Below are 21,260 nucleotides of genomic sequence, written 5' to 3' on the forward strand. Positions count from 1 at the left end.
TGCCTCAGCACAGAGATGTTACGTGGTGAAACATACATAATGTACTGTGGTGAAGCTTAACAAGCGTGGGAAGGAACAATTGTCATGGCAACCAGTATGTATTCCCTAATAATGCACGCGTGCACCCGCAGTCTCCTGTCACAGTATAAGCACCGATATGCCTGATAAGTGTACTGGCAGACTTTAAGAGCTTTTTCGGACGTGCCTGTGGTTATTTTAGCCCTCAGTAAAAAATATGCATTCATGTTTTTCGAACTGCCCGATTTTCTTTATGTTTTCGCGGCACCTAGAGAGTCTGAAAATTGGACGTTGACTGTACAACTGACCAAGAGGATGCTTCAAATGGTCCGGGGGGCGAATGCGCGATGGGACGAGGACCGTTGCATTGAGGAATGACCGGGAAATGAACTGTGCCGCCTCTTCTTTGAAGGAACTTGAACTCAAAAAGCCAAGTGTTGGCTGATGCCAACACTTTCATGTGACCCTCATCTTTGCAGGTGACCCTCATCTAAACCAAAATAAACTCTTTAAAGCAGTAAAACGCAACACTGAGGCATTGTGCATGGGCTGACAGTATGGCAGGACAGTTGAGGTTGACATTCCAGCTGCTGAGAGAATCTCACTTGTGACAAAGTTTGGGCCTAATACCTATGAGCTCCCTATCAGTTGATAGAAATAGCTTTTTTGAAAAGGTTTGCTTCTGTATGCATCTCTTTTTATTCGTGTTTGGAAATGTTAGACTCGGTTTGCAATCTGCTTTACCAATTTTTTTTGAAGATATTTTATTCGTTGTGCATTTTACTAACCCCTTCAGTTTTCTATTGTGAATAAAATAAACACTACTCCTTGCTATTCATACTGCAGTCTCTTTCTTTTAATTTTTTAACATGCTTACGAGAGAGTAACAGCAGCGAGCGACATGATGTCAGCCCGTCTTGACATAAAACAATGTTCTGTGTCACTCGGGGAATTTTGCAAAGGCACTCGGGGAAAACCTGGAAAACTCAGGGAATTTGAAAATGTCAACTTGGTAGACACCCTGAAGTCTCTATGGAGAGTTCAAGGGGAATTTCACTTCATAATATTCATTTTTTCATTATATCCAGGTTTGTTATAGCAAGGTTTGACTGTAGTAATGTTATATTAAGCTGCACTCAGAGCTCGGTGTTTTTGAAAGGGAGGAGTTTGAAATGTAATTTCGATCAAGGCTGTCTTTTGATTTATGCCCACTAACACTGTCAGCTTATTTTCTCATGCTGCCAACCAAAGGGATACCGTATCTGGTTCAATCTGGTAGCTGTTTTTGCCATAATCTTTAAATTCACTTAAATGATTTTAACTCTGCAACTGCAGGTTGTCCATAAAATAAACACTACTCCTTGCTATTCATACTGCATTGTTTTCCTTTAAAAAAAATTTAAGCATGCTTCTAGAGAGTGACAGCAGCGAGCGACATGATGTCAGTCCGGCTTGACGTAAAACAAAGTTCTGTGTCACTAAGGGAATTTTGCAAAGGCACTCAGGGACTCGTCTCTATCTGTGATATGCTTGTTTCTAGGTCTTTAATTATGTTAAATTAGACTATTCTGGTCGACATTGTTTTTGTATTATTTGGATAGCAGTATTGAACTATTTGGTACTCTCGCCTGCAATAGTTGTGAGGAGGGCAGCAACTTATTAATGGAAGTGAATAAGTAAATGACACAGTCAACGACCGATTTTTTAGACATGGCTGATAATTCGCATGTGTTCATGGCACTGCCATTTACATACCCCATAAAGCCAATGTATAAGGATTTCTGAAATTCTGTATGTGGAAACCTATCCATATCTGATTTAAAATTTTTGCTGTGATCGCAGGTCCGAAATGGCATTAATCAAAGCTACCGTTGCCATCATTTTCATTATTTCGCAGCATTGACCTAGCGCTCTCGCATGCTGATTCAGTGGCACTGGTAGCCACCACTGCGGCAATGCTAGGCCTAGCTGCTTCGACGTTTGCTACCAAACTTCTTGCTGTTCGACGCCATGTTTTTCATTGGAAGAAATGGCCGTTAGCAATGGCACTGACTTTGCTTTTGTCATCTTTGTGGATGGCTTCGAAGCACAGTAAGTACGACAATGGTCAAGTGCTGCATAAGGCTCGTTTCTGTAAGTGAGCGTCACCGCAATACAGCGGTGTTATGCGGTCGAGCATGCGCAGTGTGCTGCGGTGAAGCACATCAAGATTTGAAAAGGGCCAATGTCATGTGACATGGTATGCATCCTTAATTATACACATACTTTTGCTGTCTCCTGTATAAGCACCGATTCACCTTACAAGTATTCTGGCAGGCCTTCAGAGCTATTTCGGACTTGCCTGCAGTGATTTGAGTCCTTGGGGGCAGTAAAAGGCATTCATTCATTGTTTTGGAAGTTTTTGAGGCATTGACTATTTATAAATAACTAAACTTCATATTAATCAAATGTTTCTTGAGCTGAGCAGTGTACTAATTGTTGGTCATAATGCCAAATGAAGCTAAAGTGGAATGCGATGCATGTCAAGTGTTGTGAACTGAGTCATGCAGAGCGTTATTATGCCACAGCCTTCCAGGTTTCATGACGCTTGGTGTGGACGACCAGAAAAAGCTCAAGGAGAAACTGAAGAAATTGGACAGGTATGTTGTCGTTCGTTCAACATACCATTTGCCTAATTTATTACCTTATTTTGTCAGGGTTGCATATCCTTAGAAGACCTGTGCTGATAGCTGCCCATAAAGGCATACGGTAGTTTTTATGGGCAATAGCCTTTCTTACTTCATTGCATGCCCATAAAGATGAGCCATGAAATGAAACTTCTGCTACTGAGCATGTGGTTGTTCCGATTCCTGACTACAGAGTGGCTGCCTCTGAAGAGGGCAGAAGGCAAAAATGCTTTCGCACTGACTCTGGGCAGTACAGTGAAAGCTAGTGCTCGGGTCAGCCACTAACTATAGAGTTGGCTTGCCTACTATACCTGCTACTAATCTTCTAGCGCATTTAAGTTGGCGTTATGCAGAAGACGATTAGAGCTGAAGAATGGAGGAGTCCCTGTTATACATTCTCTTATCTGCTTGGCTGTTGCTATCTTTCACAGCACTGCGCGTATTTGGTGAGGGGTAGTATACAGACCCACCGTGGTAACCCAGTGGCTGTGGCGTCCTGCAGCTGAATTCGAGGTCATGGGTTCAATATCAGCAGCGGTGGCCGCATTTCGATAGGGGGGCGAAGTGCGAAAACGCTTGTGTACTCAGATTTAGGTGCGCATTAGTGAACCCCAGGTAGTCAAAATTAACCTGAAGTTCCCCACTATGGCATACCTCATAATCAGGTCAGGGTTCTGGCACAGAAAACTCGAGAATTCTAATTTATGAAATGATGTACATGTGCATGTGAAAGAACCCCAGTTGGTCAACGTTAGGGCAGAGGCCTCCACTGCACTGTCCCCTCATAGTCGTTTTACTACTTTGGGATGTCGAATCCAACCAGTCATCCAGTCAATTAACCATTAGGCATACTTGCTATAGTTGGGAAACCTTTGTCCTGAATTTCAGGAAGCGGAAGCCGAAGGAAGCTGGGGACACAGTTGATGGGCCGTCGTCTGCGAAGCAGCCGAAGAAGGAGGTTGATGTTGAAGAGGAGAAAGCCCTCAAGGTAGAAAACGAGGCGTCTTAGTGGACCTCATCGTCTGCTTTCTTTCTCTGTAGGAGCATGGAAATTGCAGCTTTTTGCCTTAGGTGAATTGCAAGTTCTGAGCCTTGTAAAAGGTGTCATTTCGTGATCCCTCAGGGCCCTATAACTGTGCTTGCAGCTTGTGCTTAGATTAACAGATGCGTTAATAGCCACCTAAAGCGTCGCCTACTTTTGAGCCTGATTAGTTAGTTTCATTTGGTGCAGCCATGACGCTGACCCTACCATCTCTGACGACGTGTGGAACTGGTTGATTTAATACAAGCACTGATCGAGCCTTCACACTTCTTAAAAGCAGAATGTAGTGTGGCAGACATTTCTCCTTGAATGAGTTTTGTGTCTTGCCTGAAATGCCAATCAACAAACATTGCGCAAGCACCAAAAACATGAGAAGCCTTGGTATATTTGTCAGCCATTGACAAGAGATGTCATGGTTGCTCAGATGCTATAGCGTCCAGCTGCTAAGCCTGAATAGGCGAATTCAATTCCAATTTGTATGTTTGAATGGTCGTGGAGTGTAGAAGCCATCATGTACCGAGACTTCAAAGAAACCCTACTGATAACAGTTCATTTGGGCTTGTCAGTAGCAAGGGTTTATCTGTGACTTGAACAATGTGGAGAAAATGCGGGACAGAAAAAAAAGACTTGTGTTGGCTTCTGTGTGTTGCTCAAGTCAGATTTGATTTGCTTTGGTACATAAACTCAGTCAATCCAATCACGTCACACAAGTCTCACAAGCTCTATGTTGCAATGTGCTTAGTATGAGCGCGGGACTCCATAACTCTTGCAGAGTTCTAAAATGGGTCCGTAAACTAGCTAGTTTGGCAACAAACCTAGTGAGCGTGTTAAGAAATTTTGTGACAGCACAAATCTATTGTCTTCATTGATTCAGTGATGAGAGCATGAAAGAGTGAAAGCTAGTTTTGTAACAAATGACTTTTCCGACATGAGAACTGTCGTGATGTAAGAATGAATCAAACAATTCAACATTCACAAAGCAGATGTCTTCCACGTATATCCTGTGCGTCTGGTGAGGAGCTGGCCGAGGCTTGCACTTGCTGGATTAGTAGTTGGCTTTAGCCTAGTTGACTTTGCCGATGCTTCGTGACATCGAGCCTGGCTTGGTTTTATTTCACGCGGCTTTTCAGAGAGAATGGGCGTGGTGCTAGCGTAAAATGTGAAGCCCGTGATCTGCGATCCCCTCATCTATAGCATTTTTGTTCACTTTTGAAGTGCATATTGCTTTGTGATCAACCTGGCGTTACTGCAGTCAGTGACTGCTTGTGTGTTTGACGGGTACCTCGGTGTGTCCAGAAGCATGCTTTCATTCTTTTTTTGTTCTCTCTCAGTGCTGTTTCAGTGTAAACTTTGCATCTAAATGATGGTCTATTCGTCTTGCAAGTCTATTTTTGAGAACATGCAGGTCTTCCAAGTTTGATATCTATTTTGTGCGTACTGACTGCTTCTGTCTTCTTGGCACTTTAGTTGCAGGTAATTCATTGCACTGTTTTAAAATTGTTTTATCTTCATTGGAATGTTCTGTTTGCTGAGTGTTGTTGGATTCCTTCTTTCTTTTAGGAGATTTCTTGTGTTTAGTAAAACTCAGTCTTTTCCTTTCTGCTTTTGTGTCTTGTATACTCATTTGTTTCTGCTTTCTTCGCACTGTCTTTGCTCTTAAGTCTTTCATGAGATGTGCATGTTATTCCTCTTTCAAGTTGTTTCACCGGGCTTGGGTTGTTTGTTTGCTTTTGGTGAATGTTCCCATTTTTTTCTTTGTTTTCTTCAATTTAGAATCATTCCTGTCTGTGTTGTTTCTGCTCTCGTCTCCAACTGTTATTGCATGACTTTTCTGTAAACCTTAATAAAATAGTCGCAGCAGGGTATAGATGTCTTGTGTCTCTTTCTTGGGGTAAGGGGGATGTTTCCAGTTTAGATGATGGCATTTATTTGGGTAATGTTCAATATCTGCGGCAACGTTTTGGGTGCATGTTACCGACGACTGCTGAAAAAGGTATGCATTTAGAACTGATATTTGTTTTGCGTGGAGTGTTGAGGTGCGACAGCTGTATTTAACTTATTTAGGTGATCCAGCGCTTCACTTTTTGTGTCCGTACCTATTTGATGGCAGCATTTAAACTGTCTTCAGTGTCCTGAAGACTCGGAGGTTTAGCACTGTTGGAGTGCTTGAACCATCTTCTGTCATCCCTAGGACATTACTAGAACATCCCTAGGCCATTAGGACAACAAACGAGCAATGTGCACTTAACTTTTATCTGAAACTCCTACATCACAATGAGTTTTTATAGCTGACTTTCTTTGGATCATAAGCCAACTAATTTTCGTTCAAGAGGTATGTGGCTTTATGTGTTATGTTGAGCTTAAAACGGTTTGGCGAGGCTGACTGTTCAACAGAATGAGTACGGCAGACTTCTTTATGAGAAATGTAGCATAATGTAGCACATCGTGTTTATGATCAATACATTTGAGTCAACCGCTTGTAACAAAACTTTAGTACGCTGTGGTTAAATAAAAATAATGTGCGGCCTCTTCACGCTACATACTGTGTGCTACATACTTCATGCTACATACTTGCGGTACTACGGCGCTCCCCATGGGCAGCCTTCTCACTCAAAGCAGGCAGTAGTGAGTGTGGTAGGGCGCGACTGTCGAGATGGCCGGCGCAGCTATGTAGCACCCACCTTTCATTGTGGGTGATTTGAATAGCGGCTTTTTCATTTGCGATTGTATTTCCGAACTAAGTTATCTCTTGGCATAAAAAAAATGTTTTAGGATGACTAGGAAAGTAATCAAATTTCTCAATATATTTTGTATTCTGCTTCACAAAACTACTTAAATATATGCCCCTGTAGCTGCCTTGGGTATCTGCATGGAATTTGTCTAAATGTTTTTCTAGTAGAAGCACGTGTCTGCATGGAGGTGGTCTAAATGTTTCTTCAACAGAAGCACCATCGGTAGCATAAGAAATTTTAGTGCAGGTGCGACAAAGGGTTCACATGAAGATAGAGACTAGCAGTGACAACAGTGGATGAACAAAGGATGATTCCACCTGGAGCCAATGTTTCAATCAGCAGACTTGTCTGCCCTGATGAAGGTCACTTTTTTTGGAACGCTTCCCTTCTTTAACTCTTTGAGGGTCGATTTTTTTTATTGCAGATTCAGATTCTTTTTGGGGGCTTATTTCAAAAAAAATTTACCGTAATTTTTCTAGGGTGACCGTAAAGTTAGAAAAAAATCTTTTGCTATGGTATATATGCACTCTTCATTCATAAATAACAACAATAAAAAAGGAAATAAACTTATCAGAATTAAAATTTTTATGCATCTTTATGCACATAGTTCAAGGCTTTGAAAATGCGCACACGAGAATATTTCGCAAGCCTTAAATGTTCCTGCTCTTACACTAATACGTACGTCCATAGCATAATCGAACTGTGCACCCAAGAAAACTGTTTGGTTGTGTGCCCATCAAAAAAAGGCAACACGTGTGACAAACTTCCGCTAATCTTCATCTTATCACCAACCAGCTAGGGCAATTAGTTTTCGCCAGTCTTAAAAAAAGAAAAGAAACGGAAACGCATGCACGGCGGCATCCTTCCTATGCGCACCCCTGTGAGCACTAAACGAGCGAGAAACAAGCGGTCGCCCTTTGAGTGATTAGGAACGAGATAGCCATCAGTTTCGCAAGTGCAAAAAGCCAAAACCGGCCACGAAACAAAATCCAAACGGCCGCCCGCCTGTGCGCGCGCCAATGCGTGAGCGGTAGTATATAGACGGGCGGGAGCAAACTAGCGCTACAACAAACCATGCAACGAAAACCGAGAGAGGGAGGCCCGCGAAAAAAATTTCTTGTATCCCCACATAGTGGCAGCACATGACAGAAAAGAAAAAGTAGGAAATTGGCGCGCTTTTTAAACGTACAGACGGCGTTGTAAATATACGGCATCGGCCATTTTCCTACTTCTTTGCGGCGCCGTATATTTACGTCATTGACTGTCAGAGGGCTAACCTAATACATTGCTTTCACCACAAAACTAAGTTCTGTGCTCAATATCATAAGCACCAATCTTGTGTCGTCGTTGCAAAAGCGATTGTGACCACGCACGAACTGGCAACTTCAAGGTAATGGGACTCTGAAAGATGTTAATGGACGTGTGCGTACGTGTTCATATATAGTTTGTGACATTGAAGAATAAAAAAGTTACATGTGCACTTTAAAACTTGCACAATTTGATATGCACCAGCCAATTAGGTTTGCTTATTTCTGTGACCTCAAGCAGTGTTGCGTGTCTAGAACCAGCCGTCTTTTCCGTACAGATGTGTTTGTGGCTGGTTTTAGTATGAAACCTGGACGTCTTCGCAAATTTTATGGGTGACACTGATATCAGTGTGCTCAGCCAAAGCTAATATTTTAGTTTGAAATGGTGAGCTTTTATTTTCCGATTAGTCTACCGTTTACATTAGCAGAGCAAAGTCGTCAAGCGCTGTGAATGAACTCCATCTGACTCGGCTCTCTTCCAGAAGAGAAAAGCAAGTGTACTATGGTTTTGTGGGTGGAGCTTGTTTGTAAGTCTTGGGTAGTCGCCACCGGCTATAGTAAACTATGTGTTCATACTCCATTGAACTAGAAAGGCATGTAACTGTACCACAGACATATTCTTCAAGGCCACTTTGGAAAAAAAAAATAATTTAATGGCTGCCTGAACAGAAATTCAGTGCCACCGTGAATAGCTGTTCAGCCTGCTATGAGCTGCACCTAAGGCGGCGAAAGCAACATATTCACAGTTACGAGTTGTAGCAGGGAGCTATGAGAAAAAGTTGCAAATGCAATGAGAGGGAACACACAGTGTTGCTAACATTGGCAAATTTTTGGTGGGGTGTTGAACCCTAGCGAACAGTTGTCGGTAGCCCATGAAGGGTAGCTTGGCGTGTAAAAAAAATAGGCTGAAACAAATTCAGTATTTCAATGATGAGAAAGTATGTAAAAAATTTGGTTCATTCGAAATGAGCATACTTTGTAACTTCCATGCATGTTCTGAGAGTAGGCCAGGTCTGTTGCTAACTGTGAGGAAAAGAAGTGTTTTGCACATAATGCCACAGAGTGATGCAATAGCTTGCTAAATATGTGCAGGAAGTCTTGCACTGTATGGTGTGGTATCGGTGGGAGCAAATGTTTGCAGGTGCACACAGGCAGTTTGCTTCCAAGAAGACTTTGTTCAGTAATAGCTGTTGTCCGAGTCATCTTTGTGGAGGTGATGCTCTGTAGTGGTAAAGTGGATGTGAAACTTTTCTACCTTGTTGCTCGCTTTTTACTTCTCGCTTCGTTTAAATTCCTTCACCTTGGTGCTGATTTATGAATAACCTGCAGAGCATGTTGTCAGCCAATCCTAGTAATCACTCAAGGGACCAAGCACAGTATTCCTAGGGACAGTATTCTTCTCTGGCTTTGTTCCAGTACTTACCATAGGTGGCTAACAGACAGCCAGGCAGACAGCAGCCATTTTAAGTCTCATTCCAATTCTGTTGAAGCCGGGGAAAAACAATGTAGTGAAGTTAAAAGCAATGCAGACTACTTTCCTGTCCTAACCGGATGGCAGCTGAGCAGAAGGCTTGGAAACTTGATGGGAAGGTCGCCTGTGCACAAGAAAATCTAGTCGCACTTTCTTATTTTTTTATTTATTTCAATATCTACATTTGCTTGAGGGTATTACAGTAGGGGCGATTAGTAGCACCAAGATCGATTGAATGTGCTGATATAACAAAATGGTGTGGTCTGAAAGGGAGCTTGTGACAAACAACAAAAGGATGTGTAGTAACATGTTCATGATGCAGAAAATGTACAGAAGACAGCGAACAGAAGGCGCAAATGTAGCTCTATCCATTTAACACATGTTGGTTCACAGCTACATTGAAACGTTCTTCACGGATCACTGCCATGACATCACATGGAAGGCGATTCCAATGCTAGGTAGAAAAAAGAAGAACAGTTCATAAAGAGAGATGTATCTGTGGCTATTTCTTTGATCTTAAATGGGTGGTCACAGTGTCTAGACACGTAAGCTGGTGATGCTAAATAAATGTTCCTGTTTAGGGCTGTGCAATTAAGGTAGGCGTCGCATAGGAAGGTAATGTAGGTAAGCTTCTACCACGTTGACAGATTAGGCCAACTGAGCAAGTTTCTTATTTCTGTAATAGTGCTAGGAAAAAAATTACTAGTCTTGAAGCGAGCAGCTTGATTCTGAACCATTTCCAGGTGGTCGACAAGATTCTATGTATGTGGGTCCCATACACTGCAAGCGTACTTGAGAATGGGACGAATGTTTGATAAATGTAATCCTTCCTTTACTTCTGGTGTGCTTGGTGAAAGCTACGATGTGTTTTTAGTAGTTTGCAAATATGTGCTTTTCTGGGCTTTTTCTTGTCAACATGAGGTGGCGTCAAGTTGTAGAGACAATGCGTTTCGTTACTTGGGCTCGAAGCTGTTTTCTTAGTTGTCAACAGAGACTGCCTTTGATGCTGGCCAGAATAAGAACACCCCCTCCGCTATAGCATCGGTGGAGTGTATCAGAAGTAGAATCTGACTGACCATCTGCGCCTCTGTAGTTTGAATGCTTTTTATCTTTATTTGTTAATAATATTCTCGCAAAGCACTTTAGGATTATCGATGGACACTGGCAATGTCGGAGATTGAGCCCCAGCTACTAATATAAAAAACTGTGCCTCTCATCTTCTCTCCTCAGAAACAATCGGACCGTGTTTTCAAGCTTCGCGGCGACCTGCAGAAAAACCTGTCAAAAAAGGAACTGCAAGAGCTGCTTGAGTTCAACAACCTGGACATTCCTCCTGGTGAAAGCAGGGTATGTGTGTCGAAGGGTGGTTCTTTTGTGCAACATTGAAAATATGACTGTGGATGCCAATGGTAATCGTATGCACACATAGATGTTTGTTTATCACTACAGTCTTGCTGCGATGGTAGTCATGTGTGTGGATAACATTCACTCTGATGGCAAGCTGTAGCTCAGGAACAACAGTTATCGTGCATCCAAAATTTTCTGCTGCAAAGCACGGACTCGGCAGCGCGTTCTGTGCCTTTGCTTTTGCAGTGTAGCACACTGATGTGCTATCGTGAATGAAACATTGTGAACAATATCACAGGGACTCGAGTCCTGTGTTGCCACAGTTAGTGCAGTGAAATCTCGGTATAGCAAACTTCAGGGGACTGCAGCAAATTGTTCGCTATTCTTAAAGGTCATTGTGAAAGCCCCAAAATGAACCATTCTGCCCATGAACTCGTCAGTTGTCACCGTACGAGCTATCCAAGGAAACATCGCTGCTGGCTCTTGGCCCGCGCTGTTGCTTGCACCACGCACCACTGAAGCACTGCGTGGCAAGCGTGGCACGCATGCGCTAGAGAGACGCTGCGCTGATGCCAGGAAAACGAAGCTCCATGTCGCCTCCCCAAAGTGCAGTACTTCTTTTTGTTAGTTTGTTTTTCACATTCCTTGCCATGGGCACCGCAGCTGTCTCGCTTGAGGCAGACACCTGGACTAATCCAAAGTGCAAGCACATGCAAACGACACCATTGGGAAAATTGTCCATGTGGCATCCTCATCAGCACAGAGGTTAGGTCACATTTCTCTGTGCGCGCAGCTAGTATGGCCGCAGAAAGAAGCGCGAAAGAAAGAGGCGTGCGCAGAAAGGCAGAAGAAGGGAAGGAAGGAAGAGACATGCTTGCGTTGCTGGGCGGACACTTGTCTGGGTGGAGCATGCACTCGGAAAGCGTGATGCATGGTCGCCTCCAGAATTAAAAAAAAAAAAAAAATGTTCTCTCCCGTTTCTTCTCCGATGCTGTCTCAGGTTTTCTGAATCCACGCGTCATGGCTGCCGCTTTCTGCACCTTTTTGTCTGCTACAATAAAACTTCGGTTGAGGCTAGTTGGTACACCGTATTATATGGTGGAAGATTCAGCACAAGGACTCAGACAAACCACAAAGGAGAGAGGAGACAAGCACTGGTGCTGTTCTTTCTGCGAGTCTTGTCTTTCCACCTGCCCGGCACAAATCTTTTAAAATAAAATTTCACCTGGCCTCCATGAGCTGAGCAGCAAGGCGAATAAAGGAGCGGTACTTCCTAAGAGCGTCAGCCAATCGGGTTCAACAGAGTGTCAAACCGCCGTAAAGCCAGTCTTGGAAAAGACGGACTTGCCACCAAAGCTCAGAATGCAGTAGTTTACACAGTCTCTCGACATGAACACACGAAGGAGACACTGGACGTCTACTAGCTTACTACAGTCGAACCTGGACATACCAAACCCATATATAATGAACTATTGTGTTCATTGAACAGCTGTAAAATCCCCTTCAAATTTTCGTATAAAATTTTTATTTTCGAACTGCTTATATATAGAACTTTTTGTGATTCCCTTCAGATTTGATATATCTGAGTTCAACTGTACATGCATATTTTTAGTGTAAAATATGCTCCTGTAATAACAGCTGTTTAAAGTCACTTGTGACAGATTGCAGCTCTGAGATTGTAGCATCAAAGTCTTGCAGGGCATGTAGTTTTGAGTGGCAGAAATGTTTTAAGCATGCACTTGGTTTTATTGCAACATGAAACTTGAAACACTCAATCACTGCTACGCATATAATGTGTGTCGGTGACACTCAAAGGATAAAGGCATTAGTACTGAGTGCATGTGGAAAGACAGCTGCTGCTGTTGAGCTGGGTGTGCCTTGGATACTCATATTCCGAGGCTTAATTGGGCTGTCAGTGTGGTCGTTCTTTGTTTGCATCTTTAGCGGTGATTATGACCACCAACTGGGCTAAGAACAAGTTCTTCTGAAGTGCTCTCCCGAAGAAAAGTACACAGACCAAGGATTCTGGGATAAGGCCTAGCTTTCTTCTCTGCCTGTTGTGTAACTTGAAAAATTGAGGGCTGCAGCCCAAATTTATCTTTGCGAAATTTCCAGTGCGCTCCTCAATATATGCCTGCGTCTGAATTATGAATTGTTTTTGCGATGAGCCTGTGGTGTGTATACTTTTTCTCAAGGCTGTACATGTGTGTGCTCACGTAGTTTGCTGTTATGTTGGGCAGCCCAAGTTTGCTGACGTGGGGATTAGCTACAAAGACTTGCCACGTCTGCTGTGTTCTCGCAGATCTTGGACCTTCTGTCTGACTGCATGGCCTTTGGCGTTCCAGCACGCTGTCCCGAATGCAAAGAGGGCCAGCTGAAACTCCAGTAGGTTGTTTACCATCCAGCTGATGTCTCCTCATTTTCATATTGACACGTGTACTTATCTTTATCGGGCGACCACGTTTCGCCGCCTAACAAATGTAATCGCACAGCGCGGGACGCGCCTGCATGCATCCGAAGTTTCTGGAAAGTTATCGATGCTTCTACCCGGCTGTCTGTTGTCGCCGAACGTTGTGTTATCTGATTTCATCGCGTGATGCGAATGGTGTAGAACTTTGTGGAAGGCACGCGGGTCCGAACGATTAGTCTGGAACATTCGACGACTGCTGTATAAAAGCCGACGCTCTTGACCCGCTGATCAGATTTCCGACGATCGCCGACCGTGTTCACCGCTATCGTTCTGCTATAAGTGTAGCCTGTTTTTGTGGGCACAGGTTCGCCCAATAAAAGCTAGTTTTGTATTCCACCGTATTGCTGCTTTCTTCACCGTCACTACCACATGACAATATAAATTTTACAGTGATGCTGTTAAAGGAAGTTCCGCAGCCGTTTTCGGGGTGCTACATGGGGTGGTGGGCTTGGTATGAAATGTTAAAGAAGAGCCATAGTTTTGAATATTTTGAAATGTAATTGTCGATGATTATAAAATAAAAGTTCCTTGCGTCCACCTTGTCCGAGTAGACAGGAATTCGAACATTTTTTTTAGCCAATAATCCATAATTTTCTGAAGAAGAATGGCAGATTGCGTGAGTTGTTGGTTTTTCATAATGTTTAAAAACAGAGCTAGAAGCGCACACCAGACAACAGAATAGAGGATGAAACACACATGGCGCTGACGTGTGTGCCATCCTCTATTCTGTTGTCCGGTGTACAATTTTAGCGCTGTTTTTAAACATTACTGTAATTTTTTTTATCACATCACATTTTACCAGCGCGATTAGAGGACAGCTAGGGGTTTGTACAGTTGCAGCAGCGAAAGCACATGTCGTAGTCCAGCATTGTCACCTGCTTAGGAGCTTACATTAAGAACAGCCAGTAAACGGAGCTGTAGTACCTTCGAAGAAAGGTCTGAGAATTCGCTTATACTGCGTCTTCATTGTGCTTGATGTATAAGTTGCCCAGATTGGCATGCATTTGTGAAATAGTTTTTGTCTATCTGTTTCGGTTGTAGCAAACACAGACATGGCAAATTTTTTACTATATTAAATTTTACAAGATTCACGTGCATTAATATTTTTATGCCGGACGTGCTTGAGCGTGTTATGGATGTACCGAACTATCCAGCGCCGCGGCACTCTTTCCCTGAAAAATGAGGCAAGTTTCTTCGTGGTGCATCAACAGTCAGCAACGGGGTTGCAGGTGTGAGCAACTCACTCTCTTAAACGTGCGTAATATTTTCACATCTATTGCACTGAGTGTACCGCTCTTGGCATAGTTGTGTGAAATTGACACCCTAGTCAGTCTTCACGTGTGGCCTCCAAGATGTCGCTGCATGCGCGGATGCACCGCCCAGTTTCGGAAGCTGTGCTCGTCTCCGTGTCGGCCTGTCTCAGAGGTCATGCTCAGCACTCTATAAGTGCTGTTGGTTCGCATAGCTTTACAGTTATTTATCATAATGATCACCTTTTGCATAGTCCTTTTTGTCCACGGGTTGGGACCATTCCCGGCTAAATTTTTGTACATTTTGTTTCTTGAAACATAGTAGTAGGTATGTTCGGATTTCCTGCAGCACCACGTTTCATTGAAATTCGATTTACTCATTTTGTTCATAACAAAAAGAATAAATGTGGAAGAGTGGACACGTTTAGGGTCTCGTACAAAAGCTGAAACGTCTCGTTTCTTTTCATTTAAAGTTTTATTTATAAAAAGAATAAAAGATCTGTATTCGTACAGGCTGAGCTCTTGATTCACTTGCTTCGAATGTAGTGGTACTGAAAGGGATGCTAATCAACGATTCCTTTGTGTGCTTATGTCTCCTAAAGTGAGCAGCTGCTGCTATTTGCTTGTAACAAAGGAGTAATGTTGGGAGCCAACAACTTTTCCATTTCTTTTTCCATGTTCCTGTTGCTATTCGCCTAAACAAAGCTCAACACTATAATGTGCACGGTCTTGTCATCCTACAGTTGCTGATACTGCCTGCCTTGGGCTGCACACGCTTGGTTGGAGAAAGTGTTAACGGTAGGACAATAATGCAGCGATGAAGTACTCTGTTGTGTCCTTATGCAGCAATGAAGGGCCCGACGGGGATACCAGGTCTTCTGGTGGTGGTGTGATTGATGTTAAGGACTTTTCTTTTTTGGCCGGTTCTATTCACTTCTTTTTAACCAGCCATACTGGAACAGCCAGTGCTGATGGCAATGTGGCTGTGTGACTCACAGCCACATCATTGACTGGCCAGACGAAGTGCTTAGAGGAGTAGTACTAGCACAAGGAGTGCTAGTTAAGACATTGTCCTGGCCTTGCCCCTTTTCCACTCGTCTCATCTTGCTGTCGTTACGCGCAGGACGCATGGCTACACGTGCACTGGCAACATCAGTGGGTGGACCAAGTGCATCTATGTGACGCTCGAGCCCACCCGAGTGCCGTTCAAGGTTCCACAAGAGTTCAAGGAAACCTATCCTTTCCTGTGAGTAGTGCGTCGTCTGCTGCAGTAGAGAACAGGTGTGGCCGGCTTTTAAGTGGATGCAAGCTTGTTCTAGTTTTTGTGCCAGGGATAAAATGGCACAGTACACAGGACAGAGAACCACTGCAGTGGAACCCACACTTTCCTCGTAGGGTTTATTTCCAAGAGTCTTCACTGAATTTCTTTGAGGGCCTTTAGAAATAAAAGAGGTGGTTTTTCATCAAAAGGGAACCACAGTAAATCTAGAACGTTCTACAGAATTACGTTGGTCCCAGCTGTTTTTCTACAGGCTTATTGATAAACCTGAGTGATCGAAATGCCTATGCCAGTGACATCAGTTTTATTAAGGAAAAGTTACCCTTACAGCAGGCGTAAAATGTTTGTGTTCAAAATTTTGGTTCTGCGGGAGCTGTCCGTCTCGCCTCACTATTGTGAAACGGATGCGGAGAGAGGGACATCTGACCTTTTTTCTTCTGTTTTCAGCAACAACTACAAGAGCGTCACAAAGAAACGTGTCTTCCCAAAGAACCTTCCAAAGCCTTCAGAGGCGTCGACGTCAGCCAAGTAAGTTATGGCCCCAGATGCATGCAGACAATGCAATTTCAGTGTTCTTTGCAGAAGTAGCTTTGTTGAAGCAAGAGGCTTATTTGAAATGTGCTGTTTACCTTCGTTACTATGGCATGTTAATGAACTTAACTTTTTTTACTCACCAGATAGGTGTAGCAATTTTCAACTTCAGAACGTTTTCAAGATGTGCTACAAACCACTAAACACCAGTTTCCCTGTCCAGAACGTAGGATGCTGTCGCGTAAAGAAAACAGTTGCGCTATAAAGTGATCTGCTAACATTCTAGTAGCAACACTCGCTTGTGACAGCGCCTTACAATGCCGCTGCTCTTGTACCCATTTCCTTGTCTATAAAAAGCCCTTACCTTAGCTTTACTAATTAATCTAGGAGTGTGCAAATATTCAAAAATATAAGATAATGTATTGAATACAGTAGAACCTCATTGATACGTTTTTCAATAGACATTGGAAAACAACGTAACAGGCAGGAAAACATAACACCAACGAAGGCCTCAAATATACCACCGCAACATCGGAAACAGTTCTGAAAATGCTTTGCGTGCGAATCTAATTAAGGGGCTTGTACTATGTTTCGTGACAGTAGCCCTTTTCCACTCTTAATTCACTGCATAACACGGTGGTATTGCTGCGAAGCTCACTTTAGATAGCCGACTAAAACTACAATTGCACTGTGACACGCTTAACAGGACTGAAAATCAAGTACTGCTGATATTTTGCACTTTCGAATTTGCGTCTGCACCGCTAAATTCATGTGACCGCCGCATTTGAATGCAACGAAAGATAGAACATTTCAGAATGGTGACATAAAATGTGAACATAATACATAGGAACCAATGGGCTTTAGGTGGGGACCATGAAAATGCGATGTAGCAGCTGGGGAAATGAAACATCGAGGAACGTATCAATGGGGTTTCACTGTGTTGTGCTATTTGACTTTTTCCTTGAATCAAATATTCAGCATTTGTAGACACGAATATTTTTTGAATATATCATATCAATTGTGCGCAATCAAACATAAAATTGGAGCAAAAGTATAAGTTTTGTCCCTGTGGCCATAGTGGATATAAAACATTAGTTAAGCCATGTTGCTCGGGGAGCTAGTCTTCCCTGGCTAAACCATAATAATTTGTATTCTCCAAAGAATATAATGGATACTACTTCATTACAGCTCAGCTTCAATTGTGCTATTGAGGCATGTGCTCTGAAATGTTTAATTACAGAGTTAGTGTACTTTTGTTAATTAGCTAATATCACTGCAGTTTGCCTTGCAAGTAGCGTCAGCCACATCAAGTAATCCAGCTGATGCGACAGCATTGCAATATTTACCATAGGAGATCCTTAGTAATGTGTTTCTTTTTTATTAAAAGGATAAACCAGCATACATCTTTACATGAATCTGTGGCACCACCTAGCAGGCAGAAATTTGAGTAAGAAGGAGCATTATTACATGACTGAGGGACCAGTTCATGCATCTTGCCAGAGCCGATGTGCTGACCAGTTGACCACTTTTTGGCGTTCACACTAGCTATAAATAAATGGGCACCTCCACTTCTTCGAATACTGTTCCGTAGGTGGTAGCCAGACTGGAAGTCAATACATTAATGAAATTTCCGTGCAGTGCACGTTTTTACTCCGGGTGCCCATCTCGCGTCATAATGTTCCAGCGGCAGTGTTGGCAAGCAGCGGCCCCTGGATGGCTTGGAGGTGGTGTTTGGCAAGACAGTGACACCGGTTGAGGAACTCAAGAAGAAGCTGACACCCCTCGGTGCCAAGGTGGCGGCTAAGGTGTCCGAGAAGACCCTCTGTCTCATCTCGACAGCGGGTGAGCCTCCGGAGCGTTGCGCCATCTTTCTTCATCGACTCATTGTTGTGTTTGGCTTTGCTTTATTTTATAGGCTGGTTTGCCTTAAGCGCCTGGGTTGGTTTGTCCAACCACAGGAAGCTATAAGACAATAAACCTAGGGAAAGTGAATGGGAAGTAAACTGTTATTTTTTAAGTGAAGTGTAAAAAATAGTAAGACACCGAGAAATGAAAGTGGATGACAAGAGAACTTGCCATGGATGGGAGCTGAATGCATGTTAGGCATGTGATGCTATACTGTGAAGTGCTTTGGTTTCCTTCATTACTCTCGCTCACTGCATAGCGAAGACCTTGAATTTGGCAGTCTTGATGCCATGAGACAGCATAGGAAGGTCTGTTGTCTGACTGGCTGGTAGTGCTGATCGAAAAAAGGAAACGTGGTGTTTCCTGGAGTGCTTTATCAGCCAAGAAAGAGAGACCATGGCCTCCGAGACTAGAGGATGGCACACACACTCTGTCGATATCTCTCAATCTTGGAGGCTATGGAGCGGGTCACTTGGTGCCAATCCAGCGGAAAATCCAACATGAATGTCTCGAAGGGCGAGCAGTGTAGTGCGGAAATTAAACTTTGGGGCCCAAATTCATCCGAAAAATTGTTCGCGAAGTCACATTAGCTCTATGACGGTGCATTTGTGAAGTTCAGAATATCCATCATGTCCGAATTTTTGGAGCCAGAAAAATCCGTCGACAACTGTAGCCTTTATTCTTGCTTTTGCTGCCACGCATTGCACCGTGTTGGCCGCATGCCTTCTGAACTGTGTAGTCGCCAACCATGATCGCGTCGATCATGGTTTGCTTCGGTACGTTCGATAAATTGTTTTATTTGTGGTCAGTTTAAGTTCAACTTAGTGTACAAGGACTTTTTACGAAGAAGCTGTGTTGAGTTGTGTTGGGTGCTCAGTGCAGTCTTTCGGTGCCCTTTCACTTAATGCAGAGGAAGTCAAGAAGAAGAGCAAGCGTGTCAAGGAAGCGGAGACGTTCAACGTACATGTCGTGTCTGAGAACTTTGTCGACTCCCTGGCCAGCGGGGGTGCCGCCGCCAACGTTGACCAGTTCAAGCTTGCACCGTGGGGCGGTGATGTGAGTACTGTCGAAATTCATGCAGATTGATGCGAGTTTCATGACACAAATTTTATGAATTTCGTCAGGTTATGAAAAGTTAAATACTTCATTATATCGAGAATTTCGTTATATTGAAGTTTAACTGTATATAACATGTCTGCAGCTTGCCTGAGGATGAGACAGTTGCTGTATTTACCTGATTCTATCACGGTGGCCACTGTAGCCAACACCGCGAACGTGGCGTCAGTTTCATATCTGAGTACAAGATACAGGATCTCTTTTCTTGGGAAAAATAAGTGTGTCCAATTATGGTATGTGGCCCATAGTGGTTGTCGCTAAGGGGCTGCTGCTAGTTGGGTTTCTTTTACATTTTATTCAAGTTTGTTTAGTAGTTGCCAGCAAGAGTATTTGTGCTTTCACAACTTGGGGAGGAGGACAAGACCGAAAGACTTCTCTTGATTGATTGATTGATTGATTGATTAATTGATTGATTGATTGAGCAGTTTATTATTGTTATTTTTTTGAAGCTGAAGGGTAAGCTTAGCGTAGTGTTTTGTGGAGACAAAGAGCTCTTGAGCACCGAATACTATTGCTGCCTGCGTATATTTCTGATGTGGACCTGAGAACATGCTGGGCTGCTCGAGTGACTGTGACCCGGTTATTGCAAGGTCCAACACTAAGGACACAAGGCTTCCTCAGGTGGGGCAGGGTTTGTGTAGTACAAGGCCCTGTACAGAAATGGAGCGCACAAGACGGTCATCACGCATGTTGCACATTGCTGTGTCCTCAGCCGTGCCCCTTCCTTCGTGCGTGTTCAACTTCTTTCTGTTTTTGCTCTTTCTCGCCTGTCGTCTGCTGGTCTGGTCAGACGGTGTTTTGTAATGGATAACGGTATGTAGTGCCAGTACATTGGGCCGTGCAACCAGGAGCAGTATTGCAGATGACTGATTGAGCTGAAACAAGTGGCAAAATAATAGTGTTCTGTTCCTATGCGACTACTTTCTGTGTAACGTCAACACACATACCTTTCCTTGGAAACTAAACTGAAACTGGTGGTAGAAAAGCTGTTAGAGTACTGTATTTACTTTATTGTAATGGAAGTTCTTAAAATAATTCTCGTTGCTTGAACTCGACCCTCGTGTTGCATACAAATACAGTCGAACCCGACTATATCGAAACCGTTTACATCAAATTATTCTATATATCGAACAATTTCTGGTCACGGTATAGTTACAATGAGTATATATAGCAAAAATTACTCTTACAACGAACAAATATTGCAGTGACTCCCGATATATCGAACGTCAAGCGGCGAAAAAGTGCCCCCAGAAGTTGGCTTTCCCTTGCCGTAGCGGGGAAACCCGGCGGCGCGGCTCCATCCAACCGCTCTCCCTACCGTGACCGCGCTGCCTCGGGCTGTTCGGGCGAGCTGTCGACAGTCCCCCTGTCGTGCATAGTGAAGTCTATTATCCTCCCTCTTTCTCTATCATCTTTCACTTCCCACTCCCTCTCCCCTGACGACGCTTCGCCGTGCTCCCTCACGGGTTGCAGAATCAAGCGTCCTTCCTTTCTTTAGATCACTATCTATCGACACTCCCCAGCAAAAAATGATCCTGGCCCGCCTGCAGCGCTTGCTCAGACAGCCAATCAGAGGCTCTTGTGCGCTCTTCGTGCAAGATGGCGAAAGTGAGAGTTGTCTGGCTGCTTCTCTGGTTTATCGTGTTTGCGCCTTGTGGGCCTTCTCCCGCAGTGTTGCCGTGATGAAGCGGCAGAATTCGCCTTTCGTCGTGAAGATCGAAATCATAAATCGCGTCGAACGCGATGTGCCCGCAGCGTGCAAGATTCCGAGAAGCACTCTCGGCACGATTAGGGCTAAAAGTGGCCACTCGCAACCCGGTGCCCATGGCGCCCGACGCGTACGCACGGCCGTGTACGAGGCGTTCTTCATACGTGCCGGTTTCCGCGTGCTCGGTGATGACTGTAAATTCTGATGAATGTGACGAAGCCGTTGCCGGTGTTGCCGAAGTTTGGAGCGAGCTGTCAAAATTTCAGGGACATTCAAATCAACGGTGGACGAGTTTGTGAGTGCAGATGATGGTGTCGCAACGACGGTAGATCCCGAAACGAAGACTAATCGCCGACATCGTACCGAGCACAAATGAAAGTAGGCACGTTGAGGAAAGCAACTACGGTCCTTTGCCCAC

At 43.7% G+C, this 21,260-nt stretch overlaps 1 protein-coding gene across 1 annotated transcript in view; it reads left to right on the plus strand.

Annotated features, from left to right (window-relative positions):
* The window catches only part of Parp1 (Poly-(ADP-ribose) polymerase), a 69,111-nt gene that overhangs the window by 15,791 nt on the left and 32,060 nt on the right, over positions 1–21,260 (plus strand). The window contains exons 5-12 of the mRNA XM_050192075.2: positions 2,586–2,657; positions 3,573–3,672; positions 10,467–10,583; positions 12,886–12,968; positions 15,427–15,549; positions 16,030–16,110; positions 17,798–17,955; positions 18,929–19,074. Coding sequence (XP_050048032.1) covers positions 2,586–2,657; positions 3,573–3,672; positions 10,467–10,583; positions 12,886–12,968; positions 15,427–15,549; positions 16,030–16,110; positions 17,798–17,955; positions 18,929–19,074 — 880 coding nt within the window. The remainder of the gene's footprint in view (positions 1–2,585; positions 2,658–3,572; positions 3,673–10,466; positions 10,584–12,885; positions 12,969–15,426; positions 15,550–16,029; positions 16,111–17,797; positions 17,956–18,928; positions 19,075–21,260) is intronic.

This window comes from Dermacentor andersoni, chromosome 10, assembly GCF_023375885.2.
Source record: "Dermacentor andersoni chromosome 10, qqDerAnde1_hic_scaffold, whole genome shotgun sequence".
Taxonomy (NCBI): Eukaryota; Metazoa; Arthropoda; class Arachnida; order Ixodida; family Ixodidae; genus Dermacentor; species Dermacentor andersoni.